This window comes from Salminus brasiliensis, chromosome 7 (assembly GCF_030463535.1).
Source record: "Salminus brasiliensis chromosome 7, fSalBra1.hap2, whole genome shotgun sequence".
In the NCBI taxonomy this organism is placed as follows: Eukaryota; Metazoa; Chordata; class Actinopteri; order Characiformes; family Bryconidae; genus Salminus; species Salminus brasiliensis.
In genome coordinates, this window is record NC_132884.1 from 37,466,628 (window position 1) to 37,485,777 (window position 19,150).

Genomic DNA, 19,150 nt, shown 5'->3' on the forward strand with positions numbered 1-19,150 from the left:
ATGTTTAGGTACAGTGTAAAACATGCAGGGTCAGTTTCCCAGACAGGAAAAGAACCTCTGCCAGAGAAGAACCTCTATTGGTTCCATAAAGACCCTCAAAACTGGCGAGGAACCTTTACTACCTTCCTACAGTTCTTCTATGTAGGAAGTGCCTTCATTGTTAAGAATGAAGTTCTGAACTACACTCCCAGCAAAAGCCTTCTTTGACGCATATCAAAAGTTGCCAAAAATGGTATAAATGGTAAAAAGGTATATAGAGCCATTTTTCTGTACACAAGGTTCCACAAAAAGGGTTTCCACCAGAACCATTTCAGCCTCCAAATGGTTCTCGTAGCTGTGTTTTGGCCAGTAGGCCTCAATTTTAGTTGAACCTTTGTTAGTTGTTTGTTGAGCTACACTCAATGTCCACATATTTATGGACACCCCTTCTAATGAATGTGTTCAGTTACTCTAAGTTGCACCCATTGCTGACACAGACGTACAAATGAACACACACACAGAGCTTGTCTAGTCCCTGTAGAGAAGTATTGCCAGTAGAATAGGACTCTCTGGAGCAGATCGACATGCCAGGCGTGGGCTAGAGGGGTATAAAGTCCCCCAGCATTGAGCAGTGTAACTGTGCTCTCTGCAATGATGGTTGGAGCTCCATCCAATATTTTTGAGATGAGTTTGAGATGAAGGTGGGTGGTGATCACTCAACCTCAACCGACCTCACTAACATTCTTGTCATTCAATGCAATCAAATCCTCACAGCAATGCTCCTCCAAACTCTAGTAGAAAGCCTTCTTCCCTGGACAGTAGAGACAGTAGAGAGTAGTGTCTCCAAAAAATACCCTTGATTCAGGATGAAACAATGAATGAGCAGGTGTCCCAATACTTTTGTCCAAGTATATAGTGAATTTGGCAGGATCTGAGATAAGAAAGGCTGGACTCTATAATGTGCACACCAGAAGCCCTCAGAGACCGGAAGCTTTGATCCGGTTTTGAGAGTTTAACCTTTAAAAGTTTGTTCAGTTGCAGTTTTGTCTATTTAATGAGAAACAGCACTCGTCAGTGCTGAGTGGTAGCTGCCTTTAAAAGGGTGATTTCACTAATGACTCCTTTCACAGCCTAAATGAGCGTAATGATGATGTTGCAGCACTGAGATTAGCTAGGTTTATCTTCTGGTTGGATTGTATTGCTCAGGGTTGCTTTTTAAATGCCTTGAATTTGTAGTTAGCAAGAGCAAAGTGGAGGAATCTGTGTGCCTTTACCTTTATTTTTTAATTAAATTAACCCATGTTGCTTTATTGGTTGCAGACTTGCCTGTCTGGAAACCCTGTATAGAGTAAAAAGGTTTCCCAACAATGCAAAGAACCTTCAACCAGGTGAAGAACCATTCCCAAGACAAGACAATCATATTTACCATTAGAGCTGGACACAGATGGAATTTGGCCTCCATTTTTAACCCATCCATGCAGTGAACACACACACACACACACACACTAGTGATCAAACACACATCAAAGTGACAGTGAGCATACATGCCCGGAGTGGTGGGCACCCAGGGAGCAGAGAGGCCCGAGCCTGGGTATCTAACCCACAACCATGTCATTAGTAGCCTGGTGCTCTAACCGCTGAGCCACCACTGCCCTGGCATGGTTCTTTGGGATGTCATGGTTCTATACAGAAACCACTGGCTTTTGAAGGGGTTAAAGGAGCTTTATATGATTTCAATTTAATGCACTTTTTGTAAAATTTAGCAGATGTTTCCTCACGGTTTCGTTAGCTTTTCACTTTCTGGGAGAAAGTCTGAAGTTTGTACTCAGCCCTGGCTCTTAAACTGGAAACAATCAAAGTGACTCAGTCAAGCCACACAACTCTGTTCCAGCCAATCAGCAAATGGGGCATTTATGCTTGTGTGCAGAACGGGGGATAAGGAGTGGGAGATTGTGTATCTGGCATGTGCTAGCTAGCCACGGAGATGATTAGAATTCATGCATAATTCATGTGTGGCATTAGTTGGATGTAAGGGAGCGATGTTGGACGAGGCCGGTAGCCATGATTCTAATGCAGCAGTTAGGATGTTGGATGTGGCTGTAGCCGGCAGGCTAACACCATGGTAGACAACCCACCTCCCAAACACTCTTATTGCTAATTATTCTTTTTAAACATCTGAATGAACCATCTGAATCTATTCTCCATCTTGGTGTCACCCTAAATTAGATGCCCCCCCCCTTTGTACCTGGGCCTGTTAACGTTTCACCTTATTACCATCCCCCTCGCCACAGTGGGTTCTGGCTTGCTGAAATCAGGGCTTGGACAGCAGATATCTGTCTGTGGTTGTAGTTGTGTGATGATGACAGTTCAGGCCTTGGAGATTGTTTTGTTGGATGGCGTTTATGATTTACAGGAACTTGAGATGTTCTGCTGAAGGCTGCTGCTATTAGGACACGTATTTCTTCTCTGGGAAGGCAGAAGTGAAAATGAAGAAGTGGGTTGTCTGAGTGACATGCTCGCAATCATTTGTTCTTCATAGTGTTATACAAGCCGGGAGACCTTTTTCCATCCTCTCATTTGTTCTCATTCAGCTTTTCCCAGACTTCAAGGCTCTGAAAGATTGTCTGACGTATAGAGACGGATTGTTCCTGGAGAAGGACGCAGAGCCACGAGATATGAAGCTGTTGGTGCTCATCTTCAAGCTGTTGAAGCAGCCAGAGTGGAGTCTTTCAAGGTCATCTGAGCTGAATAACAACGTTATTACGTAGCTACGCTGTCTCACACTGGTTTCATAAGCATGATCTTGTGGAATCCATATCATGGGAAATTTTGCCTATTAAGAGAGCAAATGGAGGCTCTGTCCAGTAATAGTATAGGAAGACTGACCCTCTACCTGTGTGAAACCAGCTGCCACCCACAAGTCCGAACACCAGGCTTCCCCATCACCCATGCCAGACCAGCTGCACACCCTCCTACCACTGCTACCTGCCTACGTGGACTCTTAACTGTCTGCCACTATTAATATCACCACTATTAACCATCATTACCCTCATTACTCTGACCATCACGGCCATGACTATATTAACACTCCACTACACTATGATTATTATATTATGATTAAGATTGCAGATGTTGCACATCAGAGCGGTACAACAGTTTAGGTGGCTCTGTGACTTTTATCAATAATTAATAAATAGTTCTGATCAGAGGAGGATAGCTGGGGTCCCACTGTGAGTCTTGGTTCCTTCCAAGGTTTCTTCCTCCAGCTCTGAGTGAGTCTTTCTTTGCCGCTGTGGGCTTTGGCTGATCACTGGGGGTCTTAAGTTTCACTGTCTCTAAAACATCAGGCAGGCCTTGTAGGGTTTTTCCAGTATGCAATGGTTAATGCCTACCAAAAGTGCTCCAAGAAGGGACAACCTGTGAGCCAGCAACAGGGTCATGGGCACATAAGGCTCATTGATGCTCATGGAGGACCTCATGTATTTTTTTGATGTTGATTTCTTGTCTTTTTACTAATTACTGATTGTGTAAAGCTGCTTGGTGGAAAAAAAAACAGCTGTAAAAATAACTATAGAAATACATTTCATTTGATCGGATGTTCTCCACTGTGAGCAACTTCCACACATGGAAACTTTTAAAGTACAGTAGGTGGTCTTTGGGTTTCACTTACTGTTGATGAGAGGCACCACAGTGATTTGCAGCATAGTCTTCAGTGGAGCTTGGAGTGGAATCAGCTAAAAAGAGTGTGTAGATCCAGCTGTTAATCATTAAATCCTCGAATTTTCAGTTCTTCATTTTACTCTCAAAGCAGCAACAACAATGATGTATGGATCTAAATGGAGATGCCTTACCGCTAATGACTCCAGAGCAGACTGGTTTGAGAAAATTTTAAACCTGAAAAACAGAAAGTTTTCCCAATATTCACAACTATAACTGACCTGAACCGTCTAAACATGATTCATCATAGAAAAAAGCTGGAGGAACATTTCTTTAAGTAAATACCTTCTGAGATCTAGATGAATGGCTAGTCTCTTCCCTTTCATGGACACCTTGGCATTGAATTTAGACTCCTGCAAGCACAGCAAAAAAGAGCAAAGCTTCTTAGGTCTGCAGGTTGAGGAGCACATTTCTCCAAACAGGGGTGTGTAAGGCACATCCTTACCATAGTCATACTACTGAGCTGGACAGGTGGCTTTCCTGGAGGAAGAACCAGCACTCTGACCCCAGAGTGGACGGCTACGCTGGCCCCTGAGGTCTTGATGGTAGAGGTTGGGGCTGAGGTGACCTCCAGCTCCAGTGAGATTGGAGCCTCCATCAGAGCTGGGTTCTGAAAGATGAAGTATACGCCAACATCTGTTATATTGCCACAGCAGAACCCTGGACACCTCATGAAATCTTTGTCTTTTTTAACATATTTGCCTGTCTTATTTAAACCTCAGACATCTGGTTTGCTGTTTACTGTTGAAGTGAGTGGTGAAGATCACCATGGCCTGATCCAGAGAGGTCTCTGAGGCCTCCAGGAAGAAGGTTGTAGATGTCATATGTGTCTGGAAAAGGGTTTTAAAAGATCTCAGAACAGTTAGAAATCAGCCGTTTCACTGTCCATAATTCAATGAGATTTTATTCTCAATGTTGACCATTTATGTTGGTTGGGGGTCCTGCACTGCCTTGTGTTGTACAGAATGGGGCCTATTCAATTGAGTGGGTTGGACACTGGGTTCTGGATGTGTTTAAGTTTAGGCAACTGTTTGGATAACGTGAGGATTTTTTGGTGAACAGTTCATCTTCTATCAAGGTTATCCGGAGCGGCTTGGTTGACCTGAGGCTGTTTTGGTCATTTGGGTACTTTGGCTCAAGGAGCTTCAAGGGGCTGAGCATCATTTTCCTAAGACAAGTCGTTTTTTTCCCTCTTGCATCTGCTGTATAGTTTATAACATAAACAGCTCAACATGATGAATAACTTCAACAAGACTAAGCTTATTTCCTTAACCTCCCACTCAAAACAAGTTTTCTACTTGACTTAGACCTTCAGAATTCTCAAAATTGTCTAAAATACGTTTTTTTTGTGTAAATGCCAATACTGCCCATCAGCCACTGCATCTCCCACCATTAAAATAAAGAAAGCTTAATTTAACAGTTGATATTTACACCGATCAGCCATAACATTAGTATATTAGTAATTAAAAACATTGATTATCTTTATCTACAGCAGCATCTGTCAAAGTGTGGATTTACAGTATTAGGCAGCAAGTGAACAGACAGTTTTTGAAGGTGATGAAGGTGTTAAAAGCCGGTCTGACCGGTGTTAGAACATCTCTAAAGCATCAGGCAGGCCTTGTAGGGTTTGTCCAGTATGCAACAGTCAATGCCTACCAAAAGTGCTCCAAGAAAGGACAACCTGTGAGCCAGCAACAGGGTCACAAGGCTCATTGATGCTCATGGAGGACCTCCACCTCCATGATAACGTCTTGGCACCAGATACCACAGGATACCTTCAGAGGTTTTGTGGAGTCCATGCCCTGAATGGTCAGATCTATTGTGGCGGCACAGTTACTTAATAATAGGCACTAATTGGTACTAATGTTATGGCTGATCCGGGTATGTCCATATTCCTGCCTGTTTCATACTCATACTTTTGTAGTTTCTCTGTCGACCTATGAGAACGAGTACAATACTGGTACCATCTGACCAGTACATCTTCTGTCTCTGAATGCCCTTCATCAGAACTTTAAAAGGGAACTCTTTCAGAAACAACTGTTCTCACCAACATCATGATGGCTCCAAAGTAGGTGGTCCTGAGAAGCATCTCCAGGTCTTTAGGCATCTATAAAAAACATTTTAACAAGGTTTTAAATTATTCAGATCACCAGAATAGAGCAAGAAGATATTCTTTCATTGGCATCTTACTCGATCGTTTGCTATGTGCATCCTGAACACCCCTCCTTTAAAATATGAGTAGAGTCCACTGTCAAAGAAGTATTCAGAGAGAGCCAGATAGATCATTCGGTCGTACTCTCTCACTACAGGATTCACAGCGTAGTTCACCAGAGTATCGTTCTCATTGTGCAGACCGTAGAACATGCCCTGCAGAGAGAGAGAGAGAGAGAGAGAGAGAGAGAGAGAGAGAGAGAGAGAGAGAGAGAGAGACATAGTATTATTAGTTAGTATTATTAGTATTATCATTATTTTATTATTATTATTATTATTATTATTATTATTATTATTACTTGAGCATAAACTGACTAAGACTGGACTGACTGACTATGTCTGGACTGTTATTTTTTATATATTATTATGCATAATATGTTATTATAATTATTTTATTATTATATACTACCCCCAATTATTTATACTACCTCCAATTATTTATTATTCTCTGTCTGTACTGTGTTGTGTTGTCTGTCTGCACTTGTACTGTGTTGCACTTGTGTTCTGTATGCACTGGGTCTATGTTGCACCATGGTCCTGGAGGAACGTTGTGTCGTTTCACTGTGTACTCTGTATGTAGTTGAAATGACAATAAAACCCACTTGACTTGACTTGACTAATAATAAAAATAATTATCATCATCATCATATTTTTGTCATTACTTGAGCAGAATGTCAGAATGACTATGTCTGGACTACCATTTTTAAATATATTATTATATATCACATTTATTATTATTATTATTATTATTATTATTATTAACAAAGCTTAATAACTGGACTAATAAACAGGCAAATAAAATCATCTTAAATTTAGTCCATATATCAAATATTTCAGTGTTGTAAAACTAGTCTAGTAGAGTGTGTGTTTTTTATTAGCAGATATTTTTGCTTGTTTTGCATTTTTGCATTATTTCTTAAAACAGGCTCAATTATCAATTATAAAACAACTCTGTACGAGTTCATTTGAACATTAGCTACTTTTATATAGTTGTCACTGAGTTGTTTTAACACTCAGTTATATATTTTGGAGAGTTAAACAAAACTCTGAATAGTGTTTTTTTTTTTAACATTATATAATTCCATCTTGCTAAGAGTTAAAAGAAAACCTCTGCCTGTATTCATTATAACACATTTACAGTGCCCACTATAATTTTACAACTTAAAGAGTTGCTTCCACTCAGGACAGTACATTCAATTTGCTAAATAAACTCCTGCTAGTTAATACTTACTGTTTTTATAATGAATAAATGGCATATTAATCTTCATAAAAGATGATGATTTAACCCTAAAATAGCACTTGCATGCAGGCTGCAGAAAAAGTGATGACTTGCTCTAATAACCATCAACAAGGCCAAGCAGCTACACACAAATATATAGAATACATAAGAACACCCATGGCGATGTAGCCTAGGGGGAACGACAACACAATAATGGTTAGTCAGGGGGAAATAGGTGGTGCCAGAAGCCAATAGGAAAGGTGTGAAGAGTGTGGGAGGAGCCTTAACTAATTAAACATGTTTTATAGACCTGCTTCTGTCATCCTCTAACACAGTCAGTGTTGAGAACTCTAGAGTTGATAACAATAGGAAATCAACGCTGGCGTTTTTGCTGTGTAGATAAAATGACCTGAGGCAAGTTAAAGATCTAAAATTACAGGTATTAATCTTACATATTCATCATAAATCATAATCAAACCATAAATATCAAAATAAGACATATTAGATACATTGACTAGACATAAGATAAAATCAATAACCCTTTTTTTAGTTTCCATTTTCCAGTTTTTCACTTTTAAACATTATATATATCTTTCAGCTGTCCTGTACATTATGCCCAAATATTATGAAGAATGGACCAATAGAAATGCTCCACAATGAGACTAAATAAAATTTCCTTCAAAAGTTAAGAAGGTTTTTTCGTTCTCCTGTAGTTTTTAGATTTTTTGGACATACAAGGTTTTTGCATAACACAAGGAAAATGAAGTGAGTAAAAACACTGACTGACTGTGTTTGTTCTTGAGGCTAATCTATATTCTCGATAATTAATAATTTCATCAGTGGCGATCAGCTACTCACCCTGAAATCCATGTCAAGACTGCTGCCGGTAACCACAGGGTCGCTCAGGAGTGAGTAATCAATGCCCACATATTTATCCACCTCTGCACGAACTGCACGAAAACACAAACACACAACCGTCTCAGAGTAAGTGTCTTCCCACTTGTACGCCTTTAGACACGGCATCACAAATCCTCGCATGCAAAAACACTGCAGAGTGCTGTCTGACCTGGAATCGTCTCTAGTAGCTGGTTGACCAGCACCAGCGCAGCGTGATTCAGCGCAGGGCAGATCTGAAATGAACACACAGGTTGTGTAAATATTATGCTGTGTTCAGAACAGCTGAGTAGAAGATGAAGACATGCTTCTTCATCCTGAAGGACGAACCTGCTGATTCAGGAGGAAGCGCATTCCGGTGGTCAGGAAAGTGGCAATGAAGTCATAGACCCTCCTGCGAACATGAAGGTATTCAAATAAACATTTGAGGCTTAAACTCAGTCAAAGCTTTGCTAATTCACTTACGTAAACAAACACACTCTTAAAAATGAGGGTCCCTAAATGTTCCTTAGCCTGGGGTACATGGTTCTAGGAAAAACCTCTAGAAGGGAGTTCCACTATTTTCTTAATTCACCATTCTAGAGAAACGTCCTGGGCCCTATTTTAGTGATCTTTTGGCGAACCGTGCACCGTGCAGCTTGCTTTAGGGCGTGTCAGAGTCAGAAAAGTACGCCTGGCGTGGCTCGAAACGCACAGAAGGCATGTACTAAGTCTCTTAATTAATCATGGGTGTGTTTTGGGCTTAATGTGCAATAAACCAATCAGCTTGCCTCTCACCGTTCCCTTTAATTGCTATTTCAATGGCAAAGTTGGTTGCATTGGGCTGCACGCACCTGTGTTGACAATTCACTACCAAGATAGCAACGAGCGTCTGACTGTTGACGTCTGCCTAGGTTGTTTTCAGTTAGTGGTGCTCCTGTGTTTTCCATAACCAAGAGAGCAATACGCCAGAAATTGACCTGAACACACCTCATTTCGAGACCACTGCGCCCATCGGCGTAGATATATTTACATTTAAATTTACATTAGAGGCATTTAGCAGACGCTCTTTTCCAGAGCGACTTAGAAAGTGCTTTGCTATTTACCCAAGAAAAACCTCAGCTAGTTAGAATAGACAAAAAATTCAAAGATACCTCTAAGCTTTAGACATTACTAAGCACAAGACAATAAGGTGACCATAGTACTCTGCTATTCACCCAAGTATTCTCTGAAGAGGAGGGTCTTCAGTCTGCATTTGAAGACAGTGAGCGACTCGGCTGTTCGGACACCCAGGGGAAGTTCGTTCCACCACTTCGGTGCAGGACAGAAAAAAGCCTGGACGCTTGTCTTCCACAGATTTTGAGGGATGGCGGGTCGAGCCGAGCCGTACTTGAAGCTCGAAGGGCTCTTGGTGCGGATCGGCTTTTGACCATTGCCATCAAGTATGGAGGGGCTGGTTCTTTCATGTTAAGATATTCATATATTCGCAAGCACCATTACCGTTAAGATGACTCAGGCGAAATGCATGAAAATCGACTGTTGGCAGGGTGTAGGATAGGGCCCCCTGACTTCTTTACAGTGGTGATGATGGGGACACACTAGTAAACCTACACGAGTTTTATATGTAATGTCTACAATGGTAAAATAGTGGTACCTTGGCACTATTCTCAGCCTCGAAACCTTCATGTTAAGCTATGAATATGTCCATATATGAATATGAATATGACCAAATGCTTTTCCAAATGATCATAAATCAGTGTCACAGGCATCAGGGAACATATTCAGAAATATTTAATGTGCTAACGTTCTGTGAGCTTTTAGTGGCATTAACTCTTTAGAGATTTGACTCCATTCACCACCACTGTCCTGGCGCTAAGGCTGCATTCACACAGCAGGTAAAAGTGCCCCGATCTTTTTCTTCACATGTGGCACAGACAGGAGGGTCGTATCAGGGGGGAAGGTTAGGACTTACAGGGGCCCTAAAAAGGTATTAACTGAGTATTTTAGAAGAACTGTTGTTGAGTAGTTGTGGGGCCCAGTATAATTTCTGTGGTTCATGTGGTCTAAAATTCCTGGTAGCGCCTCTGGGCACAGGTGTGTTGTCTGTGGGGCAGTGTGAACAGCAAAAGCCCCATTGAATCTGACATTTTCCTTTCCAATTTGGGTCATTTTTAAACGTGGTATTGAAATCCAATACATGACATTGCGACTTTATGTCAAGCCAAGATCCAATAGAGCCAATAATCTGCATAAATGCACTGAGGAGAATGAATGACAGCAGTGAGGGAGGTAGCAGACCTAATATTTAGGGTGATGTCTCTGTTCAGAAATGGACGGACGCGGGGACAGGAGGGTGTGTAGCATTGTTTAGGAGCCTGAACCGTTCAGTCAATTGTTGGATATAAGCCACATTAAAAAGATAAGACTAGAAAATTCGGGTTTGGTAGAACAATGACTTAATCTTTAACCCAGCAAAATTCCCAATTTCAGCCAGGAACCATATATATGTGGTTCTTTTGTAACAGAAAAAAAATAATTCTCAAACTTTCAAGAGGTTCTTCACACTCACATCAGTTACATCTAATGTAATAAGCAAAACTACAAGCTTGTTATGTATGGGTGTTCAGTACCCAAGGGTCCCGCCAAATTTGGCCCTCATCCTGGCAATGGAAGCATCACAGCTGGCATTGGAGATCTTGAGACGCCCCAGCTCGTCCTTGGCGAGTTCAAGAGAGGTGTGGATGTTCACGCCTTCTGCAGAGGCATTAATGGGACCCTCATCATAGCTTTTGGAGGCAAGAGACAGGAATTAGAACTTCTGTTCTACTCAAGTTGATCTCAGTTCGTACCGAAGTACCAATAGAGGATCTATGGAGTTTTAAAGAGTCAGCAGATTTAGCAGGAAATCAGTAAATCAAAGATCAGTGATGGACACAGAGTGAGATCTACACTTACAAGAACCAGTAGAGGATGCGTCTCTGGAAGTTGACGGTGATGGATGAGTTGTGCACCTCAAAGAGAAGACCAGCTGTAGGCTGGAAGCCTAAGTCGGCTGTCAGGTTTAGTTCGGTTATCTTCACACTGGGAGGTGGGTAGAAGCATAGATTTTGGGTTAGACGCTTCTTCTCTAATCTGGGTCCATATTCATGAAGGTTCTCAGAGTAGGACTGCTGGTCTAGGATTAAACTCTTCTGCTACTCACACAGATGGAAAATTCAGCTGCAGAAAGTAAGAAATCCACAGAGCTGCCCGGGTAGTTAGAATTAAATCCTGGGGTGGATTTTAACTTTCTGGACCCGAATTTTCCATCTCTAGTTATTTATGATGACTTTACTGCCAGGAATCAATCCTTCATCAAACTCTGATCAATACATACATTAATTAATTAGTTACTTGCTCTTATAACCATCAACACCGAGGCCAAGCAGCTACACAAAATATAGAATACATAAGAACAACCATGGTGATGTAGCCTAGGGGGAACGACAACACAATAATGGTTAGTCAGGGGGAAATAGGTGGTGCCAGAAGCCAATAGGAAAGGTGTGAAGAGTGTGGGAGGAGCCTAAACTAATTAAACATGTTTTATAGACCTGCTTCTGTCATCCTGTCTTTCTTCAGTCAGTGTTAAGAACTCATGTTAAGAACTAGATAATAATGGGAAATCAGCGCTGGCGTTTTTACCGTGTAGATAAAATGACCTGAGGCAAGTTAAAGATCTAAAAATACAGGTATTAATCTTAAATATTCATCCTAAATCATAATCAAATCATAAATATCAAAATGAGAAATATTAGATACATTGACTAGACACAAGATAATAAAATCAATAACAAATTTTATGATAAATGGACCAAATTTTTTTTTTTTTTGTAATCAAACCATTTATTTTGTCATTAATAACATAACCTCAGAATTAAATGAGCCACAAAGGGTTATTTTGAGCAATACCATCAAAGAACCACATTTGGTTTCCTAAGAAAAAGAAACTTCACATGATGTAACGTCATTAGGAGGAACCTTTAAGTTAGTACAGTGTGAAGGTTCCTTAAGGTTCCTCACATCAACAAATCTATTTTTCATACACACTTCTTTAGGGGAGTGGAAGTGATTCTTCCATGTCAGAGGACTTCAAATCTGAAGACCAGTCCTGGGCTGCGTCCAGAAACTTTTGCTACTTCTCCTCCTCCTCCTCCTTTCCTACTACTCCTCTCTTACCCCGGAAGAAGGTGAAGGAATCGAGGAGAGGAGAGGAGCAGGAGGAATAGAGAGGAATGGGGAGAAGGAGCAGAAATTGGGGAAATGGGACAGCTGATCCCTTTTAGATCTGATGAACTGAGCCAATCACAACACTCCCTTTCAGCACACCCCTAGTACTGCCTAGCCAATCACGGCTGTTGGATAGAGCAGCACATATACAACAATTCTGTCCATTTAACTGCGTTAATTGTGAATTAAAGTCCTGCTCTTTGCAGAGATACAGTGAACAGTATCATCTAAAAATACTAATACAAAAACAGTATTTAAATAAAATATAATAACTTGTTAGAAATTATAATTTAAAAAGTAATACATAATTTAATAAGGTTTTACTGAACATACAGTACTTGTGGTTGTGTTAACTGCATAAAGAAGATTTAAGCTCAGTTCTATATATATATATATATATATATATATATATATATATATATATATATATATATATATATAAGATAGTCCTTTATTAGTCCCGCAGTGGGGGAATTCTCATATATATATATATATTATATATTATATATATACGGCAGGTGGAAAATAAGCAGGGGAGCATCTATGTTATTGTATATGATTGTATATGATTGCTTCACTGCTCATTGATACTCTGGGCGTATATACGCAGTGATGTCACTCCAAAATCTTTAAAAGACTTCCTGGGTAGGTTCCTCTCATGTATCCTCCGCTGGAAGCCGGCTTCTTTCGTCTCCTCCCGTATTTGGAGAAGAAGAGGAGGATCAGTAGGAAAAAGCAGCACCTTTTGGGGTTTCTGGACGCAGCCCTGGACTTTGTAGTCACTGGTAGGTGTGACACTATGTGGCCAACCAATTACATCAACTGTTCCCTTTAACTTCTAACAAGACAAAATCCAAAATCCTGAACTCAAGGCCAGATTTGAAGACCTGGGTTCTGTGTCACTGCTTAAAAGAACCATTTGTGGCACCTTTATTTTAAAAAGCGTATTACCAAACAATCTCTGCCATCTCAGTGGTCCACACCTCCCTGTACCTCAGTACTTTACACCACGGACAAGCGTAACGGTGTGGGCGAACACACCATGCTACACCATTAAGAGTCCTTGGGCACCTGAGAAAGACTCATAACTCATAAGTTCACCTTCCACTACCTGTGTAGGATGATTTACCAGGGTTGCTATATGGGGGGGGGGGGACAATTCTAGGGGCCAGTGACTGACAGGGGCCCTAAAAAATGTATTAACTGAGTATTTTAACAGAACTGTCAGAGTTGTGGGGCCCCAGCGCCCCTGTGATTCAGATAAATGCTGTAAACTTAAAAAGACGACTCAAAAAGCTTTATGTCTCATAAGTGGAGGATGCAGCTTTAGTGTGGAAAACTCTAACCTGTGACCAGTTCTAGTGTGCCATGCAGTTGAACAGCCAGCGTCCTACACTGTAATTATGTGGGGGAGTCGTCTCTAAACAGTGGTGTTTTGCGGCCTTCCTTTGTCTTAACACCCCCAACTCTGAGAATGGGTACTAGCCCTGATCTCAAACGATTTCAAACACACTCATAAAGTCATAAAGGTAATAAAGCAGCATGTAGGAATCAATTAGACCATCAGGCTTAGTGGTAAACACCTTGATTAATGCACCACCATTATACAGGGCTTTATTTCTTATTAATTTCATCCACCAAGATCTTGAAGTGATAGGCCCACCCTTGGACAGCTTCTATGCTTTCTTCTATGAATAAGCTGTGGTTACACCTGGATCATTTTTTTAACCTCGGCTTGATTTTAGTCATTTTCTGTCTAGACATTGATAGGGTATATTTTCTTTTGGAGTGAACCTGACTCATAACCATGAGTGTAGTCATTTAGCTGGGTCTATCCGATCAGACCGAAAGCTGCTGTTGGGTGGAAGGTGAAATAATCAGCCGTCATATATTTGAACTGACTTCTGAACTGGGTAGAAAGTCCCGGTCAAACCAAAGTCAAATAAAAAGACCCAAACCGCAACATGCAACTGATGATGGTCGGACCAGTCTAACGGTAAACACGAGGGAGGCGTCACTGACTTTGTGATGGAATACTGGAAGCGTCCCTCCTTGCCGTGCATCTCTGGCATGGTGATGTTCCCCAGCTCCTCCTCCACAAACCTCTGCGTCTCATACTTCACTGAAAGCAAAACACAAGCTTGCAAAACTTAGACTGGACTCCTCAGTTATGTCACATACCCTCGTATATCTAATTCATTTAATATCACTAGTATTACTAGTATTAGTATTAACTAGAGTTCTAAGCTGCTAGTTACTGTCTTACACATCTCCAGGCCTTTGGATGTGATGCGGATTTTGCAGCCAGGAGGAATTTCTGTCATCTTTGCCACAAGGGGGAGGAGGAAGAAGATGAAGGCCGTGCCATGGACCCCCATTTTGACTCAGTGGACCTGAGAGACATGAAAGACACGGAGACCAAAGACTTAATCAGTCAGAAAGAGTCTGGCTAATAGATCAAATATGGATGAAAGAGGGTAAATTGTATTTATATTGGACCACTGAAGCCTTCAGAGTGGATTTTCTGATTGACTGATTGACTCTATATGTCAATATGATTGACTGATTGACAGACATGTGTGACTGTTCAGTGGTCAGCCCATTGTTCTGGATGGACATAAGCACCTCTTTGTCAATGAAGGAGACTTAAAATGCTGCTTATCTGAAGGGGGCAGTTTTGGTAGTCCACCAGTTCTTGCAATCCAAAACTCTTACATTTTAACTGGAGATGATCAGACATGATTGAAGGGAGGTCTCTGATATTTACACAGTGTGTAAATAAATCACTGATAATAAATGAGGAAACTCAGATCCCTCCACTACTGCTTTATGAACTGCTTTAATTCACTGAATAACAAATAACTCACTGAATAACAAATAATATGAAATGTGATTTCTTTTTTTTGTTTGTTTTCATTTTTGTGTACAGTGTATACCTGGGCATGATGTCCATTACATTCTTACCATCTCTTACATGTTTTTATTTTCCATAATTGTGTGTATATTACAATTAAAACATCTCCAAAATGTCAGACAGGACCTATGGAATTTATTATGTGGTTAGTACCTACCAAAAAAGGTCAGGACAACCAGTGAAAATGCAACCCACACAATATTTGGCAAGTGGTGCTTATTTTATGTATATTATGTATGTTATGTATATGTGATACATATGTGACGTGTGTATATGTGTGTATAAATGTGCTTTTTGCATTTCATTCTCAACAAGTAAAATTCCTTAAAATAAAGAGATTCTGATATATATATATATATATATATATATATACACATATATACACACACACACACACACACACACTGAGTAGGTGTTGTCCTTACTTGGACCTTTTTGGTAGGTACTGACCATTTAAAAAAAAACACACCATAGGATTCCCATGCCTGCCTGATGTTTTGGAGATGTTCTGACCTAGCCATCACAATCTGGGTCTTGTCAAAGTGGCTCAGATTCTTATGCATTTCCATTTTTCTTGCTTTTAACACCAACATCACCTTCAAGAACTGACTCTTTACTCAATGCCTAATATATCCACCCCTGACAGACACCCTTGTAGATGAAAACAATCAATGTTTTCCATATATATATATATATATATATATATATATATATATGGAAGTAAGTATATATATATATTTCAGATCTATTTTATTCTTTCCTTTGTTTTTAGCAGTCGAAGTACTCAAAGCAGTGTACTAGTTGTACTGTGTCTGACAATGTAAGTGAAAAATAACACTTTGATTGACTGATTTGATTTAGAGTATGTGGAGTGTATCTCTCTTTGTATAGAGCAAGAGAGAGAGAGAGAGAGAGAGAGAGAGAGAGAGAGAGAGAGAGAGAGAGAGAGAGCAAGCAGTTCTTTCCAACTATCTGAAGTTAAATAACCCAAACCCTCACAGCTGTATCAGTTTACTCATTACTGTGTTACCATATACCCCTCACTTTAGCTGTCCTTCAAAAGCAAAGCTGTTATTTGGGCAGAAATCCTATCTGATGTCCCTCTGATGTCACAGGCCTTTGTCTGTATTAGTATACTGGGGGGCAGCTGTCTTCAGTCACCCAGACATAATCATCTGAAAAAGCACAACCAAAACAAAGAGTGCACACAGAGGGTTTATAAGGCCATTGACCCCGGGGTCACTAATTCAATCTCACATTTAGGAGAAAAGGAGCACTTCCTCTTTTCTTAGACTTTCTAGTGTGTGTGTGTGTGTGTTGGAAGGGGGGGGGGGGTCTTACTTGGAAATCTGCTTCCAGCACATACATTGTGAAACCTCTCTAAGTGGCCTCTGCCATATATAACAGCCTGATCAAGTACAGTGAAGAAATCAGGTCAAATCCCTATGATACAAGTCGTGACCGTACATAAACGTCCTTAAAAACTTCTGACTTCTGCTGAAGTTGGCCAGCTGTTCTCACAACATCCCGTTTGTCCTGCTGTAAAGAAACTCACGATCCACTGGTGGATCCAACTGTTTACATCTGAAATGCTTCCACGCGAGGCTTTGAGTTGGTAGGAAAAGCAGCGCTTGCAGGGAAGAGTGGCAGGGGGTACTGCAACGCAAAAACAAGCTATTTGGGTCAATGCCCTGTAATACCCCCCATTTTGGGGGAAAGGAGCAGGTTGCTGAGCACTAAAAAGGATCACGGGGACACTGACAATAGAGCTTGGTGTAGTATCTTTACTGTTTCTTGTGGATTTAATTATTGTTCCCGCAGTTCGATGTATTTAGCTAGTCTGAAGAACATCATTTTAGTAGATGATGGCTCTGAATTGTACTCGGTCAACTCAAGCAGCCACAGATTTAGACATAAATGGACATGAGAAAAGATCATGTAATTTCTTCTGGCTGTTTATTAGGTTAGATTAATTTACACCATCTAAAAGAATCAACATTTTATACAATACCCCGCATCGATTCACTGATTCAGCCACTGATTTTACTGAAAGTTCCTAGATACCTACTACCAGATCATCCTTAGTAAGCTTAAGGACACATACCATCTTTAAATCACACTGATTTAATGTCTCCCCATTTCTAAAAGCTGCGAGCAATGAAGATTAGATTCACTCACCTCCATCTGAGCCACAGCCGAAGAGGCAAAAGGCAGCCTGAAGTTCTGCTGTAAACTTTATGCAGCTTTTGAGCAACAGAACTTGAGCTTTCCCGGTGTTATTTCCCAAGACTTTCCCAAGACAACCCCACTCCCCCCCTCAACAATACTTACAGGAGTGTGGAAACGCTGAGCAGATGTCTGGTGTGCTGGATGGAGACGATGGGGATGGACGACTTGGATTAGTCCCTTTGGTCAAAGATTCAAGAGCTGGCCGGTGGCTTTCTCCACTGACTGCTCGCCTCTAATCCTCAGCTTCACTCCTCCTTTCTAAGCCCATTCTCCTTCTGTCCCCCCCTTTCATGTCGGGCAGAATTTATATGGGCAGGTTGGGAAAAGGGGTGTTCCCCTCCCTGCCTGATGTCGTACGACTTTGTGGTTGCAATAATGACAGTTATTTCTTTCCTAAACACACACGCTATGTTAGCATTTAGTCTGAAGTGGCATTTAGGAGAGTAGAAGACTCCATTGACTGCTGGGATCTTTTTTAACTTTCACACATTGTCTCGCATAGAAAAGGGTTCTTTAAAGGTTCTGCAGGAAAGGCTGTGGTTCTATACAGAGTCAGGTAGTGGACTATAAGAGCTGTTTGAATGCTTAATTGTTTGAAGAGCTGGTTAAATGCTTTCTGTTAGGTCTAAAAAATAAACCTTCTTTATGAAAGAATATTTTTTATAGTTTTAGAGAAGGCAATAGTTCTTTAAAGACTACACACACAATTATATATATATATATATATATATATATATATATATATATATATATAATTATCTATATAGTATATTATACATTATACATTACATACATTACTTATTACATATATACATTACATAGTATATAATATATATAATTATTTATTATTATATATATAATATTATATATATACATATATACACAATGTGTATACGAGTAGTGGACTATAAGAACTCTTTGAATGCTTAATTGTTTGATGAGCTGGTTAAATGCTTTCTGTTAGGTCTAAAAAAAACCTTTTTATTAAATAATATTTGTTATAGTTTTAGAGAACATTAACTAATTACATGTTCACTATTAATAATGCTTGATGAATATTTTAGGCAGAATTCCTACATAAAATATTAACTATATGACTCCTAGCCCACACGTAATTGACTGTCTTCATCTTCTGATTTAAACATGTATACATATCCATATGAAATTTATAATAAAGTCTATTATTTCTTTTTTGTGTGTTTACTTTATTAATAGTTCAGTTGCACAGAATATCTATTTTCTGTAGAAATAAATTACAAAATAAATAAATATATGTTCTGTCTGTCCTCTGGGTGTTCTGGTCAACTCTTTTATCTCTATCTATTAAAAACGTGACCCACACTCAGTGATGTGGAAAGCAGTGAGATATGTCAAACTTCTGATCTCATTATTTTGCCGAAAATGTTGAGGATAAACCAAAAGTATCTAAATTATTGATCAAATCTGTTTATTGGGATAGAGTGAATTTCCTATTCGATTTTTAATAAACGATAATCTGTTGAAAATGAATACAATTCTGTTGAGACGTGTTGTGTGGAATTTAGTTTGAGGTTCGCACAAGAAGTTAAGGTGGAAAAAAGCTGGAAAGCTCCAAAAAAAATGGAGAGACAAATACATGATCAGTTTACAGTTACTTATAAGCAAATTAACATTTGTTATATTTCATAAACCATGGACAACATTTCCCCTAAATTCCAAATAAAAATATTTTCTATTTAAAGCATTTATTTCTTTACAGA

The 19,150-nt window shown here is 39.9% G+C and overlaps 1 protein-coding gene across 5 annotated transcripts in view; it reads right to left on the reverse strand.

Annotated features, from left to right (window-relative positions):
* Positions 1-19,150, reverse strand: part of pltp (phospholipid transfer protein) — a 255,466-nt gene that overhangs the window by 1,292 nt on the left and 235,024 nt on the right. For 2 of the 5 annotated variants that reach the window (XM_072684849.1, XM_072684847.1), the window contains exons 2-14: positions 14,535-14,663; positions 14,291-14,390; positions 10,955-11,080; positions 10,630-10,785; positions 8,351-8,414; positions 8,193-8,256; positions 7,985-8,076; positions 5,887-6,063; positions 5,744-5,803; positions 4,142-4,306; positions 3,982-4,049; positions 3,831-3,873; positions 3,650-3,713 (exon numbers count right to left, since the gene is read on the reverse strand). In XM_072684849.1, the coding sequence (XP_072540950.1) occupies positions 3,650-3,713; positions 3,831-3,873; positions 3,982-4,049; positions 4,142-4,306; positions 5,744-5,803; positions 5,887-6,063; positions 7,985-8,076; positions 8,193-8,256; positions 8,351-8,414; positions 10,630-10,785; positions 10,955-11,080; positions 14,291-14,390; positions 14,535-14,646 (1,291 nt within the window). In that variant the 5' untranslated portion in view covers positions 14,647-14,663. Of the gene's footprint in view, positions 1-3,649; positions 3,714-3,830; positions 3,874-3,981; positions 4,050-4,141; positions 4,307-5,743; positions 5,804-5,886; positions 6,064-7,984; positions 8,077-8,192; positions 8,257-8,350; positions 8,415-10,629; positions 10,786-10,954; positions 11,081-14,290; positions 14,391-14,534; positions 14,664-16,737; positions 16,795-17,360; positions 17,457-17,513; positions 17,692-19,150 lie in introns of those variants that run through there. The other 3 variants (XM_072684844.1, XM_072684846.1, XM_072684848.1) reach the window with 3 other exon arrangements.